Raw genomic sequence first — 17,475 nt, 5'->3', positions numbered from 1 at the left:
GTTTGTGCGCATGTCAGGGACCCTCTCGTGCACTATGACCATGACAAAGGACGTGAACCCAAACACAAACACCACCTAGATGGAGCTGAGCCCTGTCTTCCAGTACTCTGGATCCAGACGCCTGGTCTGCTGCTTGTACTTTCTATTGGTGTACTAGTGATACACAAAGTGGACGGGTGAAGTGTTTGTGTTCACAAAACACTTCTTGAGTTTCAGGGGTAAACAGCGTTGCAGCCACATCCAATACAAATGAAGTAAATGGTGACCACTTCCTCAAACAGTAAAAAAACAACAAACAAACACATAACATGCCTCCATGCTGCTCCTGTGGTGTCAACCACTTGTCCTTAAGCCCAGAAGTTCAAATTTGACTGGAAACCGCGTCATTAACACCAAGTTTGTAGCCCTTGTGTAAATTCCCTTGTCTCGAGTTGAATTTGAATACTTCAGTGAAGTCTCCCTTTGAAGGCCACACAATGACAAATAGCAGTGACACATAAAATGTACTTAATAAAGATTGAAATTTGCGCGGTTGATTAACATTCAGAATATAGGTCACTGTTTTAATTTTAGACCAGCAGCACCTGTGCTTGTCAGTGCCAGTGCGGTCGTGGTAAAGCCTCAACAGAGATGAAAAACATATCCAGGGAGAATACATTTTTTATGTGAAGCAGTTTATGATAAAAAAGATGGAGTCAATAATGAATAAGCCTCAGAATGACATCACAGTTTTACCTTGTGTGAAAGACTTAGTCAAGGTTTTGTACGGAGGAAAAAGGTTTGGCAATCGTGTGGATGAAGTTTGGCCTAACTTGTTCATTGGCGACATGTAAGTGCAGCAAACCACTGTGCTCCTTCACAGCTCACAGAATAATGATTTTGTTCATATAAACCCTGTTTCCTCTTTGCACAGGTCAGTGGCCAACGATCGCTACAGCCTGTGGAAGCTGGGAATCACTCATGTTGTGAACGCAGCTCACGGGAGGATGTACTGCCAGGGGAGCCATGACTTCTACGGATCCTCTGTGGATTATTATGGAGTGCCTGCGGATGACTCACCGTCTTTTGACCTCTCTCGCTATTTCTTTCCCTCTGCTGATTATATTCAGGAGGCGCTCAACACGACTGGCGGTAATGACCCCATCATGTTTGTAATGTTCTTTTCTGACAGTCCATCTCTCGCCGTGTGTGTGACTCATCCTTCATGTCGCACGGCTCGTTCTGATCTCATTCTCCTCATCCAGCTCGGGTATTTGTCCACTGTGCGGTTGGAGTCAGCAGGTCTGCCTCCCTGGTCCTGGCCTACCTAATGATCTACCACCATTACACCCTGCTAGAGGCCATCGCTAAGGTCAAAGAGCGCAGGTGGATTTTCCCCAACACAGGATTCCTCAAACAGCTCCTCGCTTTGGATGTAGAACTACACAACACATGAGGGAGTGAAATATCAAAACAAATCATTATTCTAAGAGTTGCCTCAGATGTCTGTTTAACTGCAAGTGAAGGATTCAGTCTCTGCCAGTGGAGGGAGATACTGTTCTTAAAATACTGAATGGTATGGAATCAAATGTGCCCTTATATTAATAGATCAATGTAATCAACCTTAGGCAGAATCAATTATAAGGCTGAATATGAGTCAGGTTGACCTTTGTATCATGTTGAGAAAAAATTACATGCGATACGTCGTGGGTCAATAATAACCCAGGAGTTGTATGAATTTTAAAACAGTGTGTCTATGTGAGTGTGTGTATTCCTGCACATGTACGTAACCTTTCATTTAAAACGTCCCTGTACACTTAATATAAAACACCTCGATTCCCCTGAAGTTCTATATATGAAACATTATAATAAATATAACTTAATTTCTTCATTATATTTTCTAGGACACCAGAGGCTCGGAGAGTAGTTATTGTATTCAGCCTCTATCCACATCCTAATCAGATGTGCAGAAGATATTTCTTCATCTGTGTCTATCACACTTCAATTTAGATTCAATCAGTATGTGGTTTACTAAACTTTATTTCTAAGAAGAGTCAAGGAAAATTAAAAGTGAATATAAATGTAATTTTCAACAGCTATAACTCGTTCTCATTTAACCATGAACAATGTGAATGATTTGTACGGTGCTTGTTTGTTCATGACCTGGTTATGAAGGATTCATGGGAGAAGTTGGTACATCAGTAGGCAAGTTGTAGGTGGATGATGGGCGATACCAAAATGACCCCACACACATCCCCCTTAATAATCTGTCATCGTCTCTTCTTACCAACAAGTCTCTCGGTTCCAGCAGCAGATTCTGATTTGACTCATCTCTGGGCATATAGAAAGAAGAGTGGCTTCAACCCACACAGGTTATGTTCAGTTTCATTTTCTACGAGCTCAAATGTCAAATTGTTGTCACTTCGAACAACCTTGAAGGCTCTGGATCTTTTCTTAATACATTTAGTACAAAATGCTCAGTCTGTATTGGCTTTGCTGCAGAAAAGCTGTGGTGACACACAACACAACTATCTTTAGAATTCCATGGTCTTTTAAAGCTTGTGGTTTAAATCATTGATTACTCACAGCTCAGAAACATCTCCCTCTTTTCAATAACGTGTTTCAGAAATAATATAATTCGTATTGCCTGATTCGTTTTGTCGAGCCCATTGTTATATGTATTTTTTGGATGAATTATGTGTTTAAAATGCTCTGGAAACAGCCTCTGAAATGTAACATAAAGAAACAGAAAATGAATCCGCAGCATCAAGCCTCTTCACAATCACAGAACCCGACACTCAGCAGCAGGTTTGAATCATATTCATCCAGTTATTACAAATATACCCAAGTGAGTTTTGTTCTCTACGCACACTCTGCTGCAATCAATAAGCAGAAGCAACACTTCAGATAATCAATCAATAACTGTCTCCGGGTCAAAATATCCCAGGGACCTTTATTGACTGATTTTGTACACAACAGAGCTGACATTTTACAACACATTATTACGCCCACATTTTTACATGCACATCCATGACCCTGAATGAAGAAAAGTCATTACATTTCATGGCTTGACAGAGAGGTTAATTATGTTTTTCTTCCGTTTAAAAGCTGAAACGGGTGAAATTGACCTTCAACATAATGGGAGGGTTAAAAGAGACATTTGCAGCAGTGAGAGTGCTGTTTCATGTCGTGTGCAGCCTACGGCAAAGCTTAATTTTTCTCTCCCCTTTTCATTCAATTTGCTTTCACAAGATATTAATGTCATAGCAGTGAAGTAGTTGAATGAGGCTGTTGAAACATTCCTCCTTCCATAAATACTGCATGCGGTGCACTCGCAGTACAATCCAGTGTAAGCAATGCACTTGAACATTCTGTCCACAATTACATTCAATTACCACTGCTTTATGGAATGATTCATCTCTGTTTGAGGATTATTAAATTATGGTCCCACAGCGGTGTGAAGAGCAGAGTCCGGGCTGCACTGCGTGTGTTGTTCTGCCCTCCGCACGTAGAACACTACACGCTAGGTTAAGCACTAAATTAGGTAACCGTCCAGTGACAGCAGATAAACACCTGCTCGTCCACATCACCCTGAGCTGGAGTTGACGGGGGGGGGGAACGGCTTCAATACAACAAACATTTGGACCAGGATTCTATCCAACTGGATTTGGACTCAAAATGTCAGCAGAGAAAGGCAAGAGAATGGAATATCTAACTGTGAAGGATTTGCAGAAGCTGCTGAACTCATGCAAACTACGTCTCGGTAATATCGACGAGGTCTGGCCGAACATTTACATCGGCAATGTGTAAGTATGCGTTTTCTTTTGAAATTTGAGTCAAACTTTATTAGCTTTACAAACGTTAAATAGTTTCCCAAGGTCATTACCCTTGACATGCAGTATAGCAGCAGCCAGATTTTCTCTGGCTGTGACTTTGAAACGTTGTGCTGTGATGCCTGGCCTTCACACAGGTCTTGAACCTCTTTCTGTCTCTTTGTCTTGCTAGGGCAGTAGCCCAAAACAAGACTGCCTTGCAGAAGTTAGGTATAACTCATGTGTTAAACGCTGCTCACTCCAAGCGAGGCAGCATAGGGAACCACAGCTTTTATGGCAACGACTTTGTGTATTGTGGCATTCCAGCAGATGACTCGACACACTTCGATCTGGATGTTTACTTCCAGCCGGCAGCCGATTTCATTCAAAAGGCTCTGAAGTCACCTGATGGTAAGACCCCCCCGATTTCTAAACATATTTCTGCACACTGGGTTTTGATTGTTGAACTAAGTGTCTGTAAAGATTTGGTCATTAACTGCAAAAATGTTTTTTAAAATTCCTGCACACCACCATCTTTTATTGCACCCCATAAAGCCCTCCGCTCAAATGTCAATGTCACCTGTCACCACCGGATCGAGGCTTGTCATGGTGTGTAAGTTTATTTTCAGCCGGCAGTGATAATAAGGGTGTTACCTTGAAGAATTTGAGTTTATAATGCGACCCGGGCACCTTTCAGAGAACCTATCAAGCAGAGGACGAGTTGGGATTACAGAGACAGTCGGGCCGCTTCTGCGAAGGAACCTTAAATGAACAAAGGCGATGAATTGTTGGCACTATTTTTAGCTCGTGGTGGGAGAAAAGAAAAGGCCTCAGTGTGAGATGGGCAGCCATGTATGATATTGGTAAGACCTCTCGCTAATCCTTCCTTTTACACGCCCCTCACCCTTCGTCTTGTCTTGTTACGCAGGAAAAGTTCTGGTGCACTGCATCATGGGAATGAGCCGCTCCTCCACGCTGGTGTTAGCGTACCTCATGATCCACCGCCAACTCCCGCTCGAACGGGCTTTGCAGAAATTGATCCGGAAGCGAGCCATCTACCCCAACAGGAACTTCCTGGCTCTGCTGCTGGATCTGGATCTTCAGCTGACGAGAAAAGAGAAATCCTGTCAGATCCTGTGATCGGGAGGAGACGTTTACACGAATCGGCCACACGGCGGCGTGGTGTCTGCAGCGATTCAACAGTCAAGACTGATATTATTTCAACAGGTAATTGTCTAAATAAACTGTAAAATTAGATTTAACAAAGAAGTGAATTTCTCTCAGACTCAGCTGTGCCTTGAGATTAACTTAACACGTTATGATGTTATGATGCTATGACGTTAGCATCTTAGCCTGTTAAACATTATGGGGTAGAATGGGAATGCTTGTTATATTAACTCTCTAACATTAAATTTACTCATCGCTCAGTTTTTTTTTATTAGCATTTTAACCTCTTCACGTGTTAACATATTGAAATGTTAAATGTTCAGGACACAATGTTTGCAGGTGTCGCTGCTTCAACATACTAGTAGGCACATTAACATGCTAACATTCACAGATTAACATGGCAATATTAGCATATGGACATGGCATTGCAAATGATAGATGCTAGCAGTATTTAAAACAGTAGGCTGGTTGCTGACATGCGTGGAAGCGTGACACTAATACGTGCTAACAAAGAAGTTAAATAACATAGACGGTTTATAAAGGTGGACGACATGACAGCTCTCTAAAATTGAAGCCAAATAAAATGTCAAATTGTATTATCTGAAATGTTGACATCTGGGTCTGGATTACGTCCAAAGCACAAGATTTTCAGTTTCCTGAATATTTAGGCTTCATTTATGAACAGAGGGAGGATGTGAATCGTCCATCTTTATTCACAGTCTGTGGTAACAACAGAATCAATGTGGCCTTTGTTGGGCGCCGCCACCCTCAGGGTTGTCTCTCCATGTAATATCAATTCTCATGTCAAGTTTGTCATGACCTGCATTACCTCCTCATGGACACGATTACGTGGCTATAGAGCTTTTCTTTCTTTCTTTTTTACAGTGATTATTAGAGGCAGTAAAGTTGAAAACAACAACGTCTTAACAAAAGACAGTGAAAACAGAGAAAGTTGTTTTAAAGATAGTGAGTTTTTATTTCTTGAATTATGTGTCATTCTTGTAAGATGCTTTTTCTTCAGCACCTCAGTTTGTATCACAACAGAATGGACCAAATGTCTCATGGAAAATGTTGTACAAAGGATCACATTTTACTAAACTCTGTCGATGACTCAGACAAGATTCGTTCACAGTATGAAAACGCTTCTGTGTGTTGAGCGAGTTGAGCCGATCGCTGCTATTCATCAAAAAGAGTTCAAGTTTTCAATAGTTTAGGAAATGATGTTTTCAAACATGAGGAATGTCGGACACACAAATGTACATTCATGCATCTATTGTATAGGATTTCCTCTCAACCTCACAAGCCAACACAAGGTATTGCACACACAAACACACACACACACACACACACACACACACACACACACACACACACACACACACACACACACATGCTCAGTGGTATTTTCATTGTTCATCAGCTTTTACATGACCATCTCTTTGAAAATAACTCTCTGAAAAAACTGAATGACATGAATCATTTGTATTGTCCTGTGTTGTGGTTTTAATATGTGGGTTTATTCTGTGGATATTTTATTGGGATAGAAGAAATTAATTCATAAGGTTTATGTGACAAAAATAAATGTTCATGTTTCTAAACTTGCGTAATTCTTTTTGAGATACAATGTGTATGGTGTCGTTTTTCCCCTCAATTCAAGAAATGTTCCACAGATAAAGAAAAGGATCAGAAACAAAGCGTCCAGGTGTTGATTCGAACACGTTTCAATGTGGAGCAGAGCAGCACTCATGTTATATTCTCTTGCAGTTTAAAAAAAGCGCTGTCCTCTCCTCTCTCCTCCCTCCTGCGCTGGCAGCTCGGGTAACCTTTAAGGAATGCAGAAGATGATGCCAGAATTATTTTGGGCTGAGATTCAGATGTTAAAATAGCAAAAAAGGTTGCAGGGTAGATTACCGAGTAGAACGCAGACAGTTGTGTTCGACCTACATGTAGCGCCACAGAGAGAGAGCATGAAAAAGCAACGTTTCCAGCCAAGGCAAGTGTCTACTCACAATGTGATCTTATCCCAATTTGTTAAAGATAGACGTCCATGTTGGAAAATATTTATTACAGTACACATAAACTCTACATAGTATGTATTCCTTGTACCTGTGTTTGCAGGGTAAAGATGTTTCCTAAGCACTTTTACAAATGAGTATGTTCTGTGATGACACTCCAAGTGGAATTACACCTACTTCTTTTATTAATTAGCTCACAAATCCAGACGAACTGCATCCAAAAGGCTAAACAGGGAAGTGTAATTCATAAAACAACCAAGAAGACGCCTCGAGGAGGCGAAAAGCCATTTTTATTTGCCCTCCACGTTAACCGTGGGCACTTTCCCATACATAGCATCTTTAATTACACAGAAGTAGAGCAGGAAGCACAGGTTAGCCTGAGGGGGGGGAGGCTATGAAAGCAGCGCTGCACTTAAACATGTGCACCAGGGAAATCAGTTCTCTGCCCTGACTGTGGGAGGGAGGGAAGGGTTATACTTATAGATCAATGAGGAGGCAGAAGCGCCTCCAGGTTCTCCGGGCACATGTTGTACTTGTGCAAAGACACACTTTGCTCTGCCTTGGAGACTCACACACTCGTAGGCGCCGAGCATACGCTGGATCAGATGCAGCTTTTCTTGCACATGCTGTGAGTGTCACACGTGCACACGCAGAGACGGGTAAAGCCGCCGTGATGTTTGAGTGCACCTCCATATGCCACCACAGCTCAACAAAAGGTCACTGAAACAGATTTGGTCTCAATGACTCGTCCCTGTGGACACAACAATAAGTTGCCAAACCCGGAGTGCCACGCTACGTCTCCGCACACCAGCAGAATGCAAATAAGAAGGTGAACTGCCATCGGTGTCTTTGCTTTAACAACGCGCGCACAACACTTGTACGTGCGCAGCCTGGAGCAGAATCACACAGCTGCCTAAATGGATGCTAATGTATACAGTATGCATAGAATAAATCTCTCCAAAGCCCAGTGTGTAAATTGTAAATGCACAGGTTAGACTTGCCTGCAGGAAATTAAAATCTGATGTTTATAAGCCTCTAATGCCAATTTCATGAATCTGTGGAGATAAATAAATCTACCAAGTGCTACTGAAGAGGAGATAAAAAAACGAGAGTGTCATCTCGCTATAATGTGTTCTTATGGCCCTACACTGCTGCGGAGCACAGTTATTAGCATGAATATATATATTCTATATTCAATGGTCGTTCACCTTTAGATCCCTGTGCTCTATTTGTCAATCTTCACTATAGTCCCACATTGTATTCATTGTATTGATTACTGTATGATGATGTGCTCACTTCACCAAACCCCATTAGAAGTCAGCAGTTGGCTGTCTTAAACAATATACCAGCAAAGCAAAGATAACCCCAACCGTTCTGACCCTTCCGATGACCTCTAGCACTCGGTTTTCGGTCTAAATTTAATAAGTCAAATTTAGTTTAGTGTGAGAATATAGACGTGTGGTACTTCTGTGTGACAGGTTGTAAAGAGGTTGAGTATCCAGACATGCCCAGAGGCCTCGGCTGCCCGGTGAGCCCTGAGGGGGCGGGAGGCAGATACGAGACCCCCCCGGCGTCAGAGCTCCAGAGGCTGATGTGGACAAAGAAAGGGAGCTGCAACCATCTGGATGAGGTTCAGCCCAGGATCTTTATCGGAGACATGTGAGTCAGGATGGAAACAGGAACAGTGACATTTAACAATAAGTCTAAAGTACATGTTTTCATCTCATTAGACCAAGATTATTAATCATTGGTAAACTCATAGATCTCAACACAATGAATATAGGTGTTAATATGTTTACATCAACTAACCAATTAACTAATTAACTAACTAACTAACTAACAATCTTGGCAGAAGACATTTAGAAAGCATCTTCTTCCGTTCGTACAGTGCCTCTATATCAACAGTTTTTAAACAAATGTACTATTTTTGTGGGAGAAATTGGCCAAACTAAAGAATTATTCCTTTTTAATTGTTGTTCTTAGCAAACTGAGTCATTAAAATCTGCTTTAAAAGCCAAAATCAATAACGTTCGGTTGCACAAACAAAAAGGTTTTGAATGTGAATCCAAATTAAGTCTAATTTATGCTTGGACGACCATTATTAATTATTTATAAAACATCAGTAACTGTAGAGTCAATCAGAATCACGAAGGTCCTGTGTATGTTTAACATTAACTGTGCTCGTAGAGAAAACTAACTCACTGCACTGATGGATAATATCTGTGTAGGTACGCAGCCAAAGACAAGAGGACCCTCCAGGCTCACCGCATCACCCACGTGCTCAACGCCGCCGACGGGAAGTTCAACGTGAACACGGGGCCGAGCTTCTACAGACACACCAGCATCACTTATCATGGAGTGGAAGCTTTTGACATGGCGTCCTTTAACTTGAGCCCCTTCTTTTACTCAGCCGCCAATTTCATCAAGAACGCTCTGAGCTCGCCCACAGGTGAGGAGCTCTCACTGCGCTCAAGGTGTTTCTCATCATTTTCACACATTAGCTCGAGGGAGACATTTTTTTTTCACCGAGGCACAGAAACATTTGTCAGTCAATTCCCATTACAGCAGCCCCCAGTTGTATTAGTCATTAAAATGCAAATCAAACACTAAACATAATATCAAGCTAATATCTTCCCCCCACGGTAATCTTCTCATAAGCTCAGACCTTGGCCAGGAAAATTGGTTTTAAATGGATTGCCCTGGTAATTTGTAAGCAACACTTTTATTGGACATGGAAATTACACAATTATGTTTGTGGCCTGTGTCTGCCCGGCCTGTTATGCAAAGTGAAGTCGGTATCTGACATGACAGTAATAAGATGTGGCCTCCTCCTTCACATGCTGGCTGATCGAGGGCTCCAGTGTGTGGCGGGCCTACAGTAATCCCCGGAAGAAATACACAGACGCCGAGACAGTTCAATTACGCGCTCCTCTGCGCCCTAATCCTCTGGCCCCGATAAGGAACCAGGGATTACCGTGGGTAGAAACGTTGGTTTGCAACATTGTTGAAAACTTTTAGTCGGGGAGTTAGGAGCACTGCTCTCTGCGACGTGCACGTTTTTATTAATCCACGGAGGGGTGACAAATTAGACTGTTAGAATAAAGTACACCACAATAATCCAGTGGTTGCGTGATTATACACAGAGGGTGGAGGGGAGGGGGGGGGAGGCATCTGCAGGAAGTGATGTACTTTTCCATTTCCTCTGATTTGTAGGTAAAGTGTTTGTCCACTGCGCGATGGGCCTCAGCCGCTCGTCCACCTTGGTCCTGGCGTATCTGGTGATCCACGGGAACATGACGCTGGTGGACGCCATCAAAGCCGTCAGCGTGAACAGAAACATCTCGCCCAACGCCGGCTTCCTGGAGCAGCTGAGAGAGCTGGACAAACAACTGCACTACCAAGGGTCCTCGAGGAGCGGGAACGGAAACAGACGAACTTGAGATCAAATCAGACCTCGATAATGGATCACCATGTTGCCTCCTGTCAGTTTGAAGTTTATAAATCCTCTATAGTTCAAGATAAACCTCTGACTTCATCTTTTTACTGTCACAAAGACATTTGAGATGTCATTTGGAACCAAATCCGCAATTGTGGCGTGAAGTCGAACCCGTCACACATGCTCAGGCAATTGCAAGTCAGTCTCATGATGTCAAATAAATAAAATAAAACAAACCAGAAGAATCAACACTTTTCAGTGTGATAAGAACGACCTGGAATGACCGAAAGCATCTCTGAGAGAAAATGTATTTAATGTGTACTTTAACTTCTTAATTTGTCCCTTGTCCCATCCACTCACATGGAGGAGTTGGGGCTTAGGACCTATACTGCAGCCGGCCACCAGGGGGCGGGATCAAAATGTTTTGGCTTCACTTCTGGGAAGCTGTCATCCATCTTTATAACAGTCTTTGTGTTGAATCACATTGCATTAAATCGCACTGCATGGTGATAGCTGTGAATCCTAACGCATTAGCAGCTGCTGTGTACGCGTCTTCAATGCATTGGATCACTGACAGTGATGGAAGATCCCTGCGTTGGCACTGAGCACGTGCACGAGGACGCACAGGCTGGTGCAAGCACATGGGACCCACTGGTTTCACACCACTCCCCCGACACTGTTGGTGGCAGCGAGGAGCAAAGAGGTGTTGTAATACGCCAACAAAGGAAGGAAGCAGACTGCGGGAGTACATTAACACATTTGTGAATTATACACAGAAATACAGAATGTAAATGTTTATGGATTTATGAGAAAACTCTACAGGGGACTGCTAAACTACACAGAAATACAAATAAATCATGAGTATCTATAATTACAAAAAATGGACCTTTGAGGGGCGTAAATAACTGTTTGAGTTAAAGCAAATAAGTACAAAATTTACTTAAAATCATAAAAATGCAAGAGAAAAACAAAATCAGAAACTGTCGTTGTGCAAACCTACAACCAAATGACATATTATATTATTATGACAATTATGAAAGCAATTAAATTAGCTTCAAAAGTCCAAATGCAACACTTGTGGAAGGACCCTTGAGTTGAAAAAGTTTAATAGTTGAAATAGATTAAATAACCTCCCCCAGTTTACACATTTGTGAATTAGACACAGAAATACAGAATGTAAATGTTTATGCATTAATGAGAAAACTCTACAGGGGACTGTAAACTACACAGAAATAAAAATAAATCATGAGAATGTATAATTACAAACAATGGACCTTTGAGGGGTGTAAATTACTTAAAGCAAATAAGTACAAAATGTACTTAAAATCATAAAAATGCAACAGAAATGAAGAGAAAAACAAAATCAGAAACTGTGGTTGTGGAAACCTACAACCAAATGACATATTATATTATTATGACAATTATGAAAGCAATTAAATTAGCTTCAAAAGTCCAAATGCAACACTTGTGGAAGGACCCTTGAGTTGAAATAGTTTAATAGTTGAAATAGATTAAATAACCTCCCCCCAGTTTACACATTTGTGAATTAGACACAGAAATACAGAATGTAAATGTTTATGCATTGATGGGAAAACTCTACAGGGGACTGTAAACTACACAGAAATAAAAATAAATCATGAGAATGTATAATTACAAACAATGGACCTTTGAGGGGTGTAAAATACTTAAAGCAAATAAGTACAAAATGTACTTAAAATCATAAAAATGCAACAGAAATGAAGAGAAAAACAAAATCAGAAACTGTCGTTGTGCAAACCTACAACCAAATGACATATTATATTATTATGACAATTATGAAAGCAATTAAATTAGATTCAAAAGTCCAAATGCAAAACTCGTGCAAGGACCCTTGAGTTGAAATAGTTTAATAGTTGAAATAGATTAAATAACCTCCCCCAGTTTAATCCACACTGGTCACACTACACTTTGTGTGTGTTTCTTAATGTAGGTTCAGTTTCTTCAGATGTTTAACCTTTAAATTCCCTGTGTTCAGTAGAAGTGGATGAGGTCTGAACTGACTCAGTGTGTGGAGGCCCCGACACAAACTGTCCCCCCATGTTTTTGAATCACTCACGCCGCCTCTACAACTGTGCGCACGGCTGTGGTTCCACAGTTAAAGTTGTCACAACACAAGCTGCCTGGCTTCTGTCACAGTCATCTGAGGGAATAAATAGTCCACATTGCTACGGCCCAGACTCTGGCATCGTCAGCTGTCTCATTCCAGCGGGCCTCAGCCACCAAGCAACACACTGATATCCAGTTCACATGGAAAGCAGGGCGAGCTGAGGCAGTGGGGGGGGGCCCTCGTGTTTACCCGCGGATTCCTTTCCAAATGCCAAACGGGAAGGAACACCAGCAGGAGCAGGACGGCCACGTCAACTTCTCCCCAGTGTGTCCGTCCAAGAACATTGAGTATTTGGGAAAGTTTACCAGAATGTGTTGAGATGAAATGTGGAGCCGAGGCTAATTTGCGATGATTCTTGTTATGACGCACACCCAGAGTGAAGGCCATGAGCGCCGAGGAGGAGCCCGGGTACCAGACACCACCCACCTGCGATCTGCTCGAGCTTCTGCTGACGAACAGACGCCCCACTGGAGCCGTCAACGAGGTCTGGCCCGACCTCTACATCGGAGACGCGTGAGTGACATTCTCACGTCAGGGGCCCCTGCTTGCAATATGGTGATCCGATTGTGAGAGTGTCGCTGCTAACAGGGGCCTCTACTTGGCCAACTGCTTGAGACAAATATAAAAATCTGTACATTTGAGTCATATTCATTTGCAGGCATATGCTCACAGAGCTGCTCTCAGGCTAGACGTCCCTGTTTCCTGGATCTGCTCTGTGTTGTTTCACAGGCGCACGGCTCAGGATAAGAGTCTGTTGGTGGATGTGGGAATCACACACGTGGTGAACGCTGCAGACGGCCCCCAGCACATTGACACAGGGCCGGGTTTCTACAAAGGCACCGGCATACTGTATCATGGAGTGGAAGCAGCAGACTGTAAAGATTTCGACTTGTACCCGTTCTTCACGGAGACGTCTGATTTCATTCACGGCGCTCTGAGTCAGGTAGGTAGGAGTCCATGCGAGCCGTGGAAACACTAGCACAAAGGAAAGAGCATCCAAGAGTCCCTTAGGTTCAACCAGGCTGCACCAAATTTCACACACTCCTACATATCAGTTTCCTTAATGTGCCTGATTTATTTCATCAAGATCCGTAAATGATTCCCTGAATAATTGATGAAAACACCCACAAAAAAAACTGCCCCAGAAAATTCCTGGATTTGCCCTCTGATCCGGATCAGCTCCAAAATGTAATGGGATTTTTCCTGACCCACATCCTTCCAGCAAGTTTAATGGTAATCCGTTAATTTGTTTATTTTTGTAATCAAACTAATAACATACAAACGGACGGCTCCTTGGCAGAGGTAACAACATGTAATACCACAGAGCACAACATGCTGTAATATGATATAACAACATCCATCATCAAAACCACATAACATGATTGTAATCTTAAATAAATCTGAGATATAATGGCTCAGAATATCCATCAATACTCGACACTCACAGGTCAAGAAGCAGCTCAGACCTTGGTAAAAACAAAAAAGGTTAAAAACAATAAAAAAAAGATCTGCACCAAAACCATCTTTTCAATAAGATTGGTGGAAATCGATAAAGTCATATCACAGTTCAGCTACATGAGCTACTGATACAGATACTATAGATAATATAAGATAAGCTATTTTTGACAATGAAATATTTGTCGTGTCTCCTGTCTGTGCAGGTAAGGTGCTCGTCCACTGTGCTCGAGGAATCAGCCGCTCTTCCACCCTCGTGTTGGCCTTCCTCCTGATCAGAGAGAGACTCTCCCTGGTTGAGGCCGTTAAGGTCGTTCGCCGGCACAGGAACATTCTTCCCAACCTCGGGTTTCTGCAGCAGCTCCGTCTCCTGGACTCATCCTTGGCTCCTCAGAGGAGAACAACATGATGCTGAGGATAAGAGTCATGGGAGAAAGACTTTCCTCTAACGTGGATGTTTTTGAATGATCTGATCAGACCATTTAAAGTCAGTTGAAAACTTATGAAACTTGCTCAAGTTGTGTAATTGATTATATCCCAAATTTACATCATGTGAGATAAACTTGAAGAAAAGATACTCTCCTCAAAACGACAGGATTGGATCGGACTTTAACTTTTACTCTCAGAAAAAGGAAACTTTATATTAGCCATGGATTTCAAACCTCAAGGAATTAGATTTGTAGACTAAAAACTTGGACTCGATTGAGACTCACTCTCTGAATGCAACTTGTATTTAAACTGGAGAGGTCCCTATAAAAACAGACCATTTACCAATTGGAACTCAATTCTGACCCCAATGTCTTGAGACCTGACTTGACACTTGATACGATGGATTTATCTAAGACTTCACTTTGACTTGAATTCAGGAACTTGCTGTGACAGACCTCAATTTGACTTAATCTCGTCTGGAATTACTTTTATCTTGACTTATACGTACTATGAAATGAGTTGAGACTTAAAAGAGTCTTGAACTAGAGTTGCACTTGTTTTTAATGACTCATGTCTCGACTCGGATTTGTCTCCAATGACAGAAATAGCATAAAGAGAAGTCTGCTTCAAATTCATTTTCCATGGGACTCATTTAAAATCTGAGTCTGTGTGTAGTTAAGGAGCCGAGAACATGTTAAACTGTGGAATGGTCCTTTAAGCTTCTGTCTAACAAGTAGCACAATCAATATTACAGAAACCATTAAAACAAATGTAGCACAACTGCCAAACCCCCCCTGCTGCACTCCAACAACACATAGACAGTGTTTGCCTATAAATAAACAATGCTCCACTTATTTATTCACATTTCTCAAAATACTGTGTCTTAACCGCCGCGATCCAGCGTGGTACAGTTAAAACTGTGATGTCTAAAGAGGCTTGATACAAGATGACAAAAATGTGCCAGCATGGTTCTGAGCGTGTATACAGATTCAGGTCAGACTTTGAAACGAGATGAAACGCTGAAGCCATCTTAATAAGAGATGCTCTCCAGAGCACAGTGGGAGACAGAGAGTGAGAGAGATGCTGTCAAAATAAAAGGAATTGGATATCACAGGTTTAATGATTTCACTGTCAGAATGAATGATGGCGGAGTATGAAGATGTGAGGGAAAAATAAAGGAGGCTGATGGTGTGAAAACTCTGTCTGACATGTTAGCAGCTTCATCCAGCCATTCTGCAATACAGCCATCATCACACTCTCACTTTGGGAGCTCGCATTTAGATCACTGAATGGACCGTGCATATCATATAACCGGGAATCAAAGACGTGTGCCATCCTGTGAAAAACCTCATCTGTCTAACAGTCTGACACATTTCACTTCTGGTTTGGCCCCCGAGAGGCTCCAGGAGATGCAGAACATCCTTAACGGGTGTTGCGAGGCAGCGCTTACACGCTCACTCCCTGTGTCGGCAGATATGCAGAAAGGCTAAGAGAGGCTGACACAATTTCCGGGAGTTGCTCATACGGCTGAGCAAAAGCTCCGAGTGCCCTGTTCACTCCAGTGAATATGGGTATCCTTTGGCAAATGCAAAGTTTGGATAAGCGCAGCTCCCTGCCAGCAGCGGAGATTAAAGTTGTGTGTTTAGAAGTGGATGGCAGGGACTGGCTGGGGTGGAAGTTTTCCCCACAGGCAGGGAACGTGGCAGCTAAGGTCAGGGGCCTGCCACATCACAGCCCTAAAAATATCCCCAGCATTTGATGCCCGTCACAGAGCGGTTATACAATCGCTGCCCTGACTTGAGCCTGCCAGAATTAAACCGTACCATGTTCTGCCTTTAAGGACTGCTTCACAACAAGCTGCCAGGATGATGAAAACAAAATTCTCAAGAAGGAAAACAGACTTCAATCTCTCGGTGAGTGGTGCTGAATATGGATGTGGAAAAAAAGCAATAACCCCAAAGTGTTTTTTTCTCTGGTCATGATTGCAGAGGTAGAGAATTGGAGTGAAAAAGCAAGTGTTGTGTTTCTCTTTCCCCCTTAAGCTAATAAATCGTGTGTGAAAAGCAGCCGCGGTGAAGAAATGGCTTCTCGCAAGCCAAAGACTGGCACCAAGATAAATGTAACAAAGGCGGAATCCGGTGCCGCGGATGTGTATGTCACACCTGGGGGCTATGAGCTGGAGAAAATCCTCAACCGTGGGAGTGTGGCTTACACCCATGTCAACGAGGTCTGGCCCAACGTGTACATCGGAGACGAGTGAGTAAAAAAGCTGTGAAATTACTGAAGTGAATAAAACAATAAGAGGATTAAAATAATGTTCACGCCGGCTTCTCGCAGGCAGACGGCGAAGGACAAGTCCAACCTGAGAGGGTTGGGGATCACGCACGTGCTGAACGCAGCCGAGGGGACGTGGAACAACGTGGACACCGGCGCTGGTTACTACGGCGACATGGACGTCGTCTACTATGGCGTGGTCGCCGAGGACGTCCAGACCTTCGACCTCAGCCAGTATTTCTTCTCTGCCGCTCGGTTCATAGAGGAGACGCTGAAGAATCCTCAGAGTAAGACGACAGGGAGTCGCCCAAGACAATCGTACTTGAACTTCCTGCACGGCTTGATGCTACTAGCAAGAATGATCTTTCTAATTTGACTGACGTGACCTTTAACTCCCTCATCGTGTGACTTCAGATAAACTGCTGGTGCACTGCGTGATGGGAAGGAGTCGCTCCGCCACCCTCTTCCTGGCGTACCTCATGATCTGCGAGGGCATGACGGTGGTGGACGCCGTGGAGCACGTGAAGAGACGCAGGAGGATCATCCCCAACTGGGGCTTCCTGAAGCAGCTGAGGGAGCTGGACACGCAGCTCCTGGAGCAAAGAGACTCCCTGGAGCAGAGATGATCTCAAAACTTGGGTCAAAAGCAATTGAGAAGTTCAAGATACATCTTCAATTATTCAGGACAAGTAGAAGTTAGGTGATGGATTATTTGACACAAGTCCCAGTGAGGGCTCAAGACTTTTAAGACGAGCTCTATAC

At 42.8% G+C, this 17,475-nt stretch overlaps 4 protein-coding genes across 4 annotated transcripts; all 4 read left to right on the top strand.

Moving 5' to 3' along the window:
• The first annotated feature begins 701 nt into the window (after positions 1-701).
• On the top strand, positions 702-4,931 carry LOC133028225 (dual specificity phosphatase 29-like). The gene is made up of 6 exons (XM_061095417.1): positions 702-829; positions 914-1,131; positions 1,245-1,421; positions 3,629-3,785; positions 3,985-4,202; positions 4,720-4,931. Exons 1-6 carry the CDS (start codon positions 702-704, stop codon positions 4,929-4,931), a joined length of 1,110 nt encoding a protein of 369 aa, XP_060951400.1.
• Positions 4,932-8,477: 3,546 nt separating this feature from the next.
• Positions 8,478-10,413, top strand: LOC133027520 (dual specificity phosphatase 29-like). Its single transcript, XM_061094539.1, has 3 exons — positions 8,478-8,632; positions 9,202-9,422; positions 10,187-10,413. The coding sequence occupies exons 1-3, from the start codon at positions 8,478-8,480 to the stop codon at positions 10,411-10,413; spliced, it is 603 nt and encodes a 200-aa protein (XP_060950522.1).
• Positions 10,414-12,940: 2,527 nt separating this feature from the next.
• LOC133028224 (dual specificity protein phosphatase 13B-like) lies at positions 12,941-14,419 on the top strand. The gene is made up of 3 exons (XM_061095416.1): positions 12,941-13,068; positions 13,285-13,502; positions 14,217-14,419. The coding sequence occupies exons 1-3, from the start codon at positions 12,941-12,943 to the stop codon at positions 14,417-14,419; spliced, it is 549 nt and encodes a 182-aa protein (XP_060951399.1).
• A 2,100-nt stretch (positions 14,420-16,519) lies between these two features.
• LOC133027519 (dual specificity phosphatase 29-like) lies at positions 16,520-17,339 on the top strand. The gene is made up of 3 exons (XM_061094538.1): positions 16,520-16,695; positions 16,777-17,000; positions 17,128-17,339. The coding sequence occupies exons 1-3, from the start codon at positions 16,520-16,522 to the stop codon at positions 17,337-17,339; spliced, it is 612 nt and encodes a 203-aa protein (XP_060950521.1).
• The last annotated feature ends 136 nt before the right edge of the window (positions 17,340-17,475 follow it).

This window comes from Limanda limanda, chromosome 21 (genome assembly GCF_963576545.1).
Source record: "Limanda limanda chromosome 21, fLimLim1.1, whole genome shotgun sequence".
In the NCBI taxonomy this organism is placed as follows: Eukaryota; Metazoa; Chordata; class Actinopteri; order Pleuronectiformes; family Pleuronectidae; genus Limanda; species Limanda limanda.
This window is presented reverse-complemented; position numbering and strand designations above follow the sequence as displayed.

Coding starts and splice junctions, on each gene's coding strand:
- LOC133028224 (XM_061095416.1), top strand. CDS start 12,941: ATGAGCGCCGAGGAGGAGCCCGGGTACCAGACACCACCCACCTGCGAT. Junction 13,069..13,284: donor GACCTCTACATCGGAGACGC/GTGAGTGACATT, acceptor GTTGTTTCACAG/GCGCACGGCTCAGGATAAGA. Junction 13,503..14,216: donor CGGCGCTCTGAGTCAGGTAG/GTAGGAGTCCAT, acceptor CTGTCTGTGCAG/GTAAGGTGCTCGTCCACTGT.
- LOC133027519 (XM_061094538.1), top strand. CDS start 16,520: ATGGCTTCTCGCAAGCCAAAGACTGGCACCAAGATAAATGTAACAAAG. Junction 16,696..16,776: donor AACGTGTACATCGGAGACGA/GTGAGTAAAAAA, acceptor GGCTTCTCGCAG/GCAGACGGCGAAGGACAAGT. Junction 17,001..17,127: donor GACGCTGAAGAATCCTCAGA/GTAAGACGACAG, acceptor GTGTGACTTCAG/ATAAACTGCTGGTGCACTGC.
- LOC133028225 (XM_061095417.1), top strand. CDS start 702: ATGAATAAGCCTCAGAATGACATCACAGTTTTACCTTGTGTGAAAGAC. Junction 830..913: donor AACTTGTTCATTGGCGACAT/GTAAGTGCAGCA, acceptor CTCTTTGCACAG/GTCAGTGGCCAACGATCGCT. Junction 3,786..3,984: donor AACATTTACATCGGCAATGT/GTAAGTATGCGT, acceptor TTGTCTTGCTAG/GGCAGTAGCCCAAAACAAGA.
- LOC133027520 (XM_061094539.1), top strand. CDS start 8,478: ATGCCCAGAGGCCTCGGCTGCCCGGTGAGCCCTGAGGGGGCGGGAGGC. Junction 8,633..9,201: donor AGGATCTTTATCGGAGACAT/GTGAGTCAGGAT, acceptor ATATCTGTGTAG/GTACGCAGCCAAAGACAAGA. Junction 9,423..10,186: donor CGCTCTGAGCTCGCCCACAG/GTGAGGAGCTCT, acceptor TCTGATTTGTAG/GTAAAGTGTTTGTCCACTGC.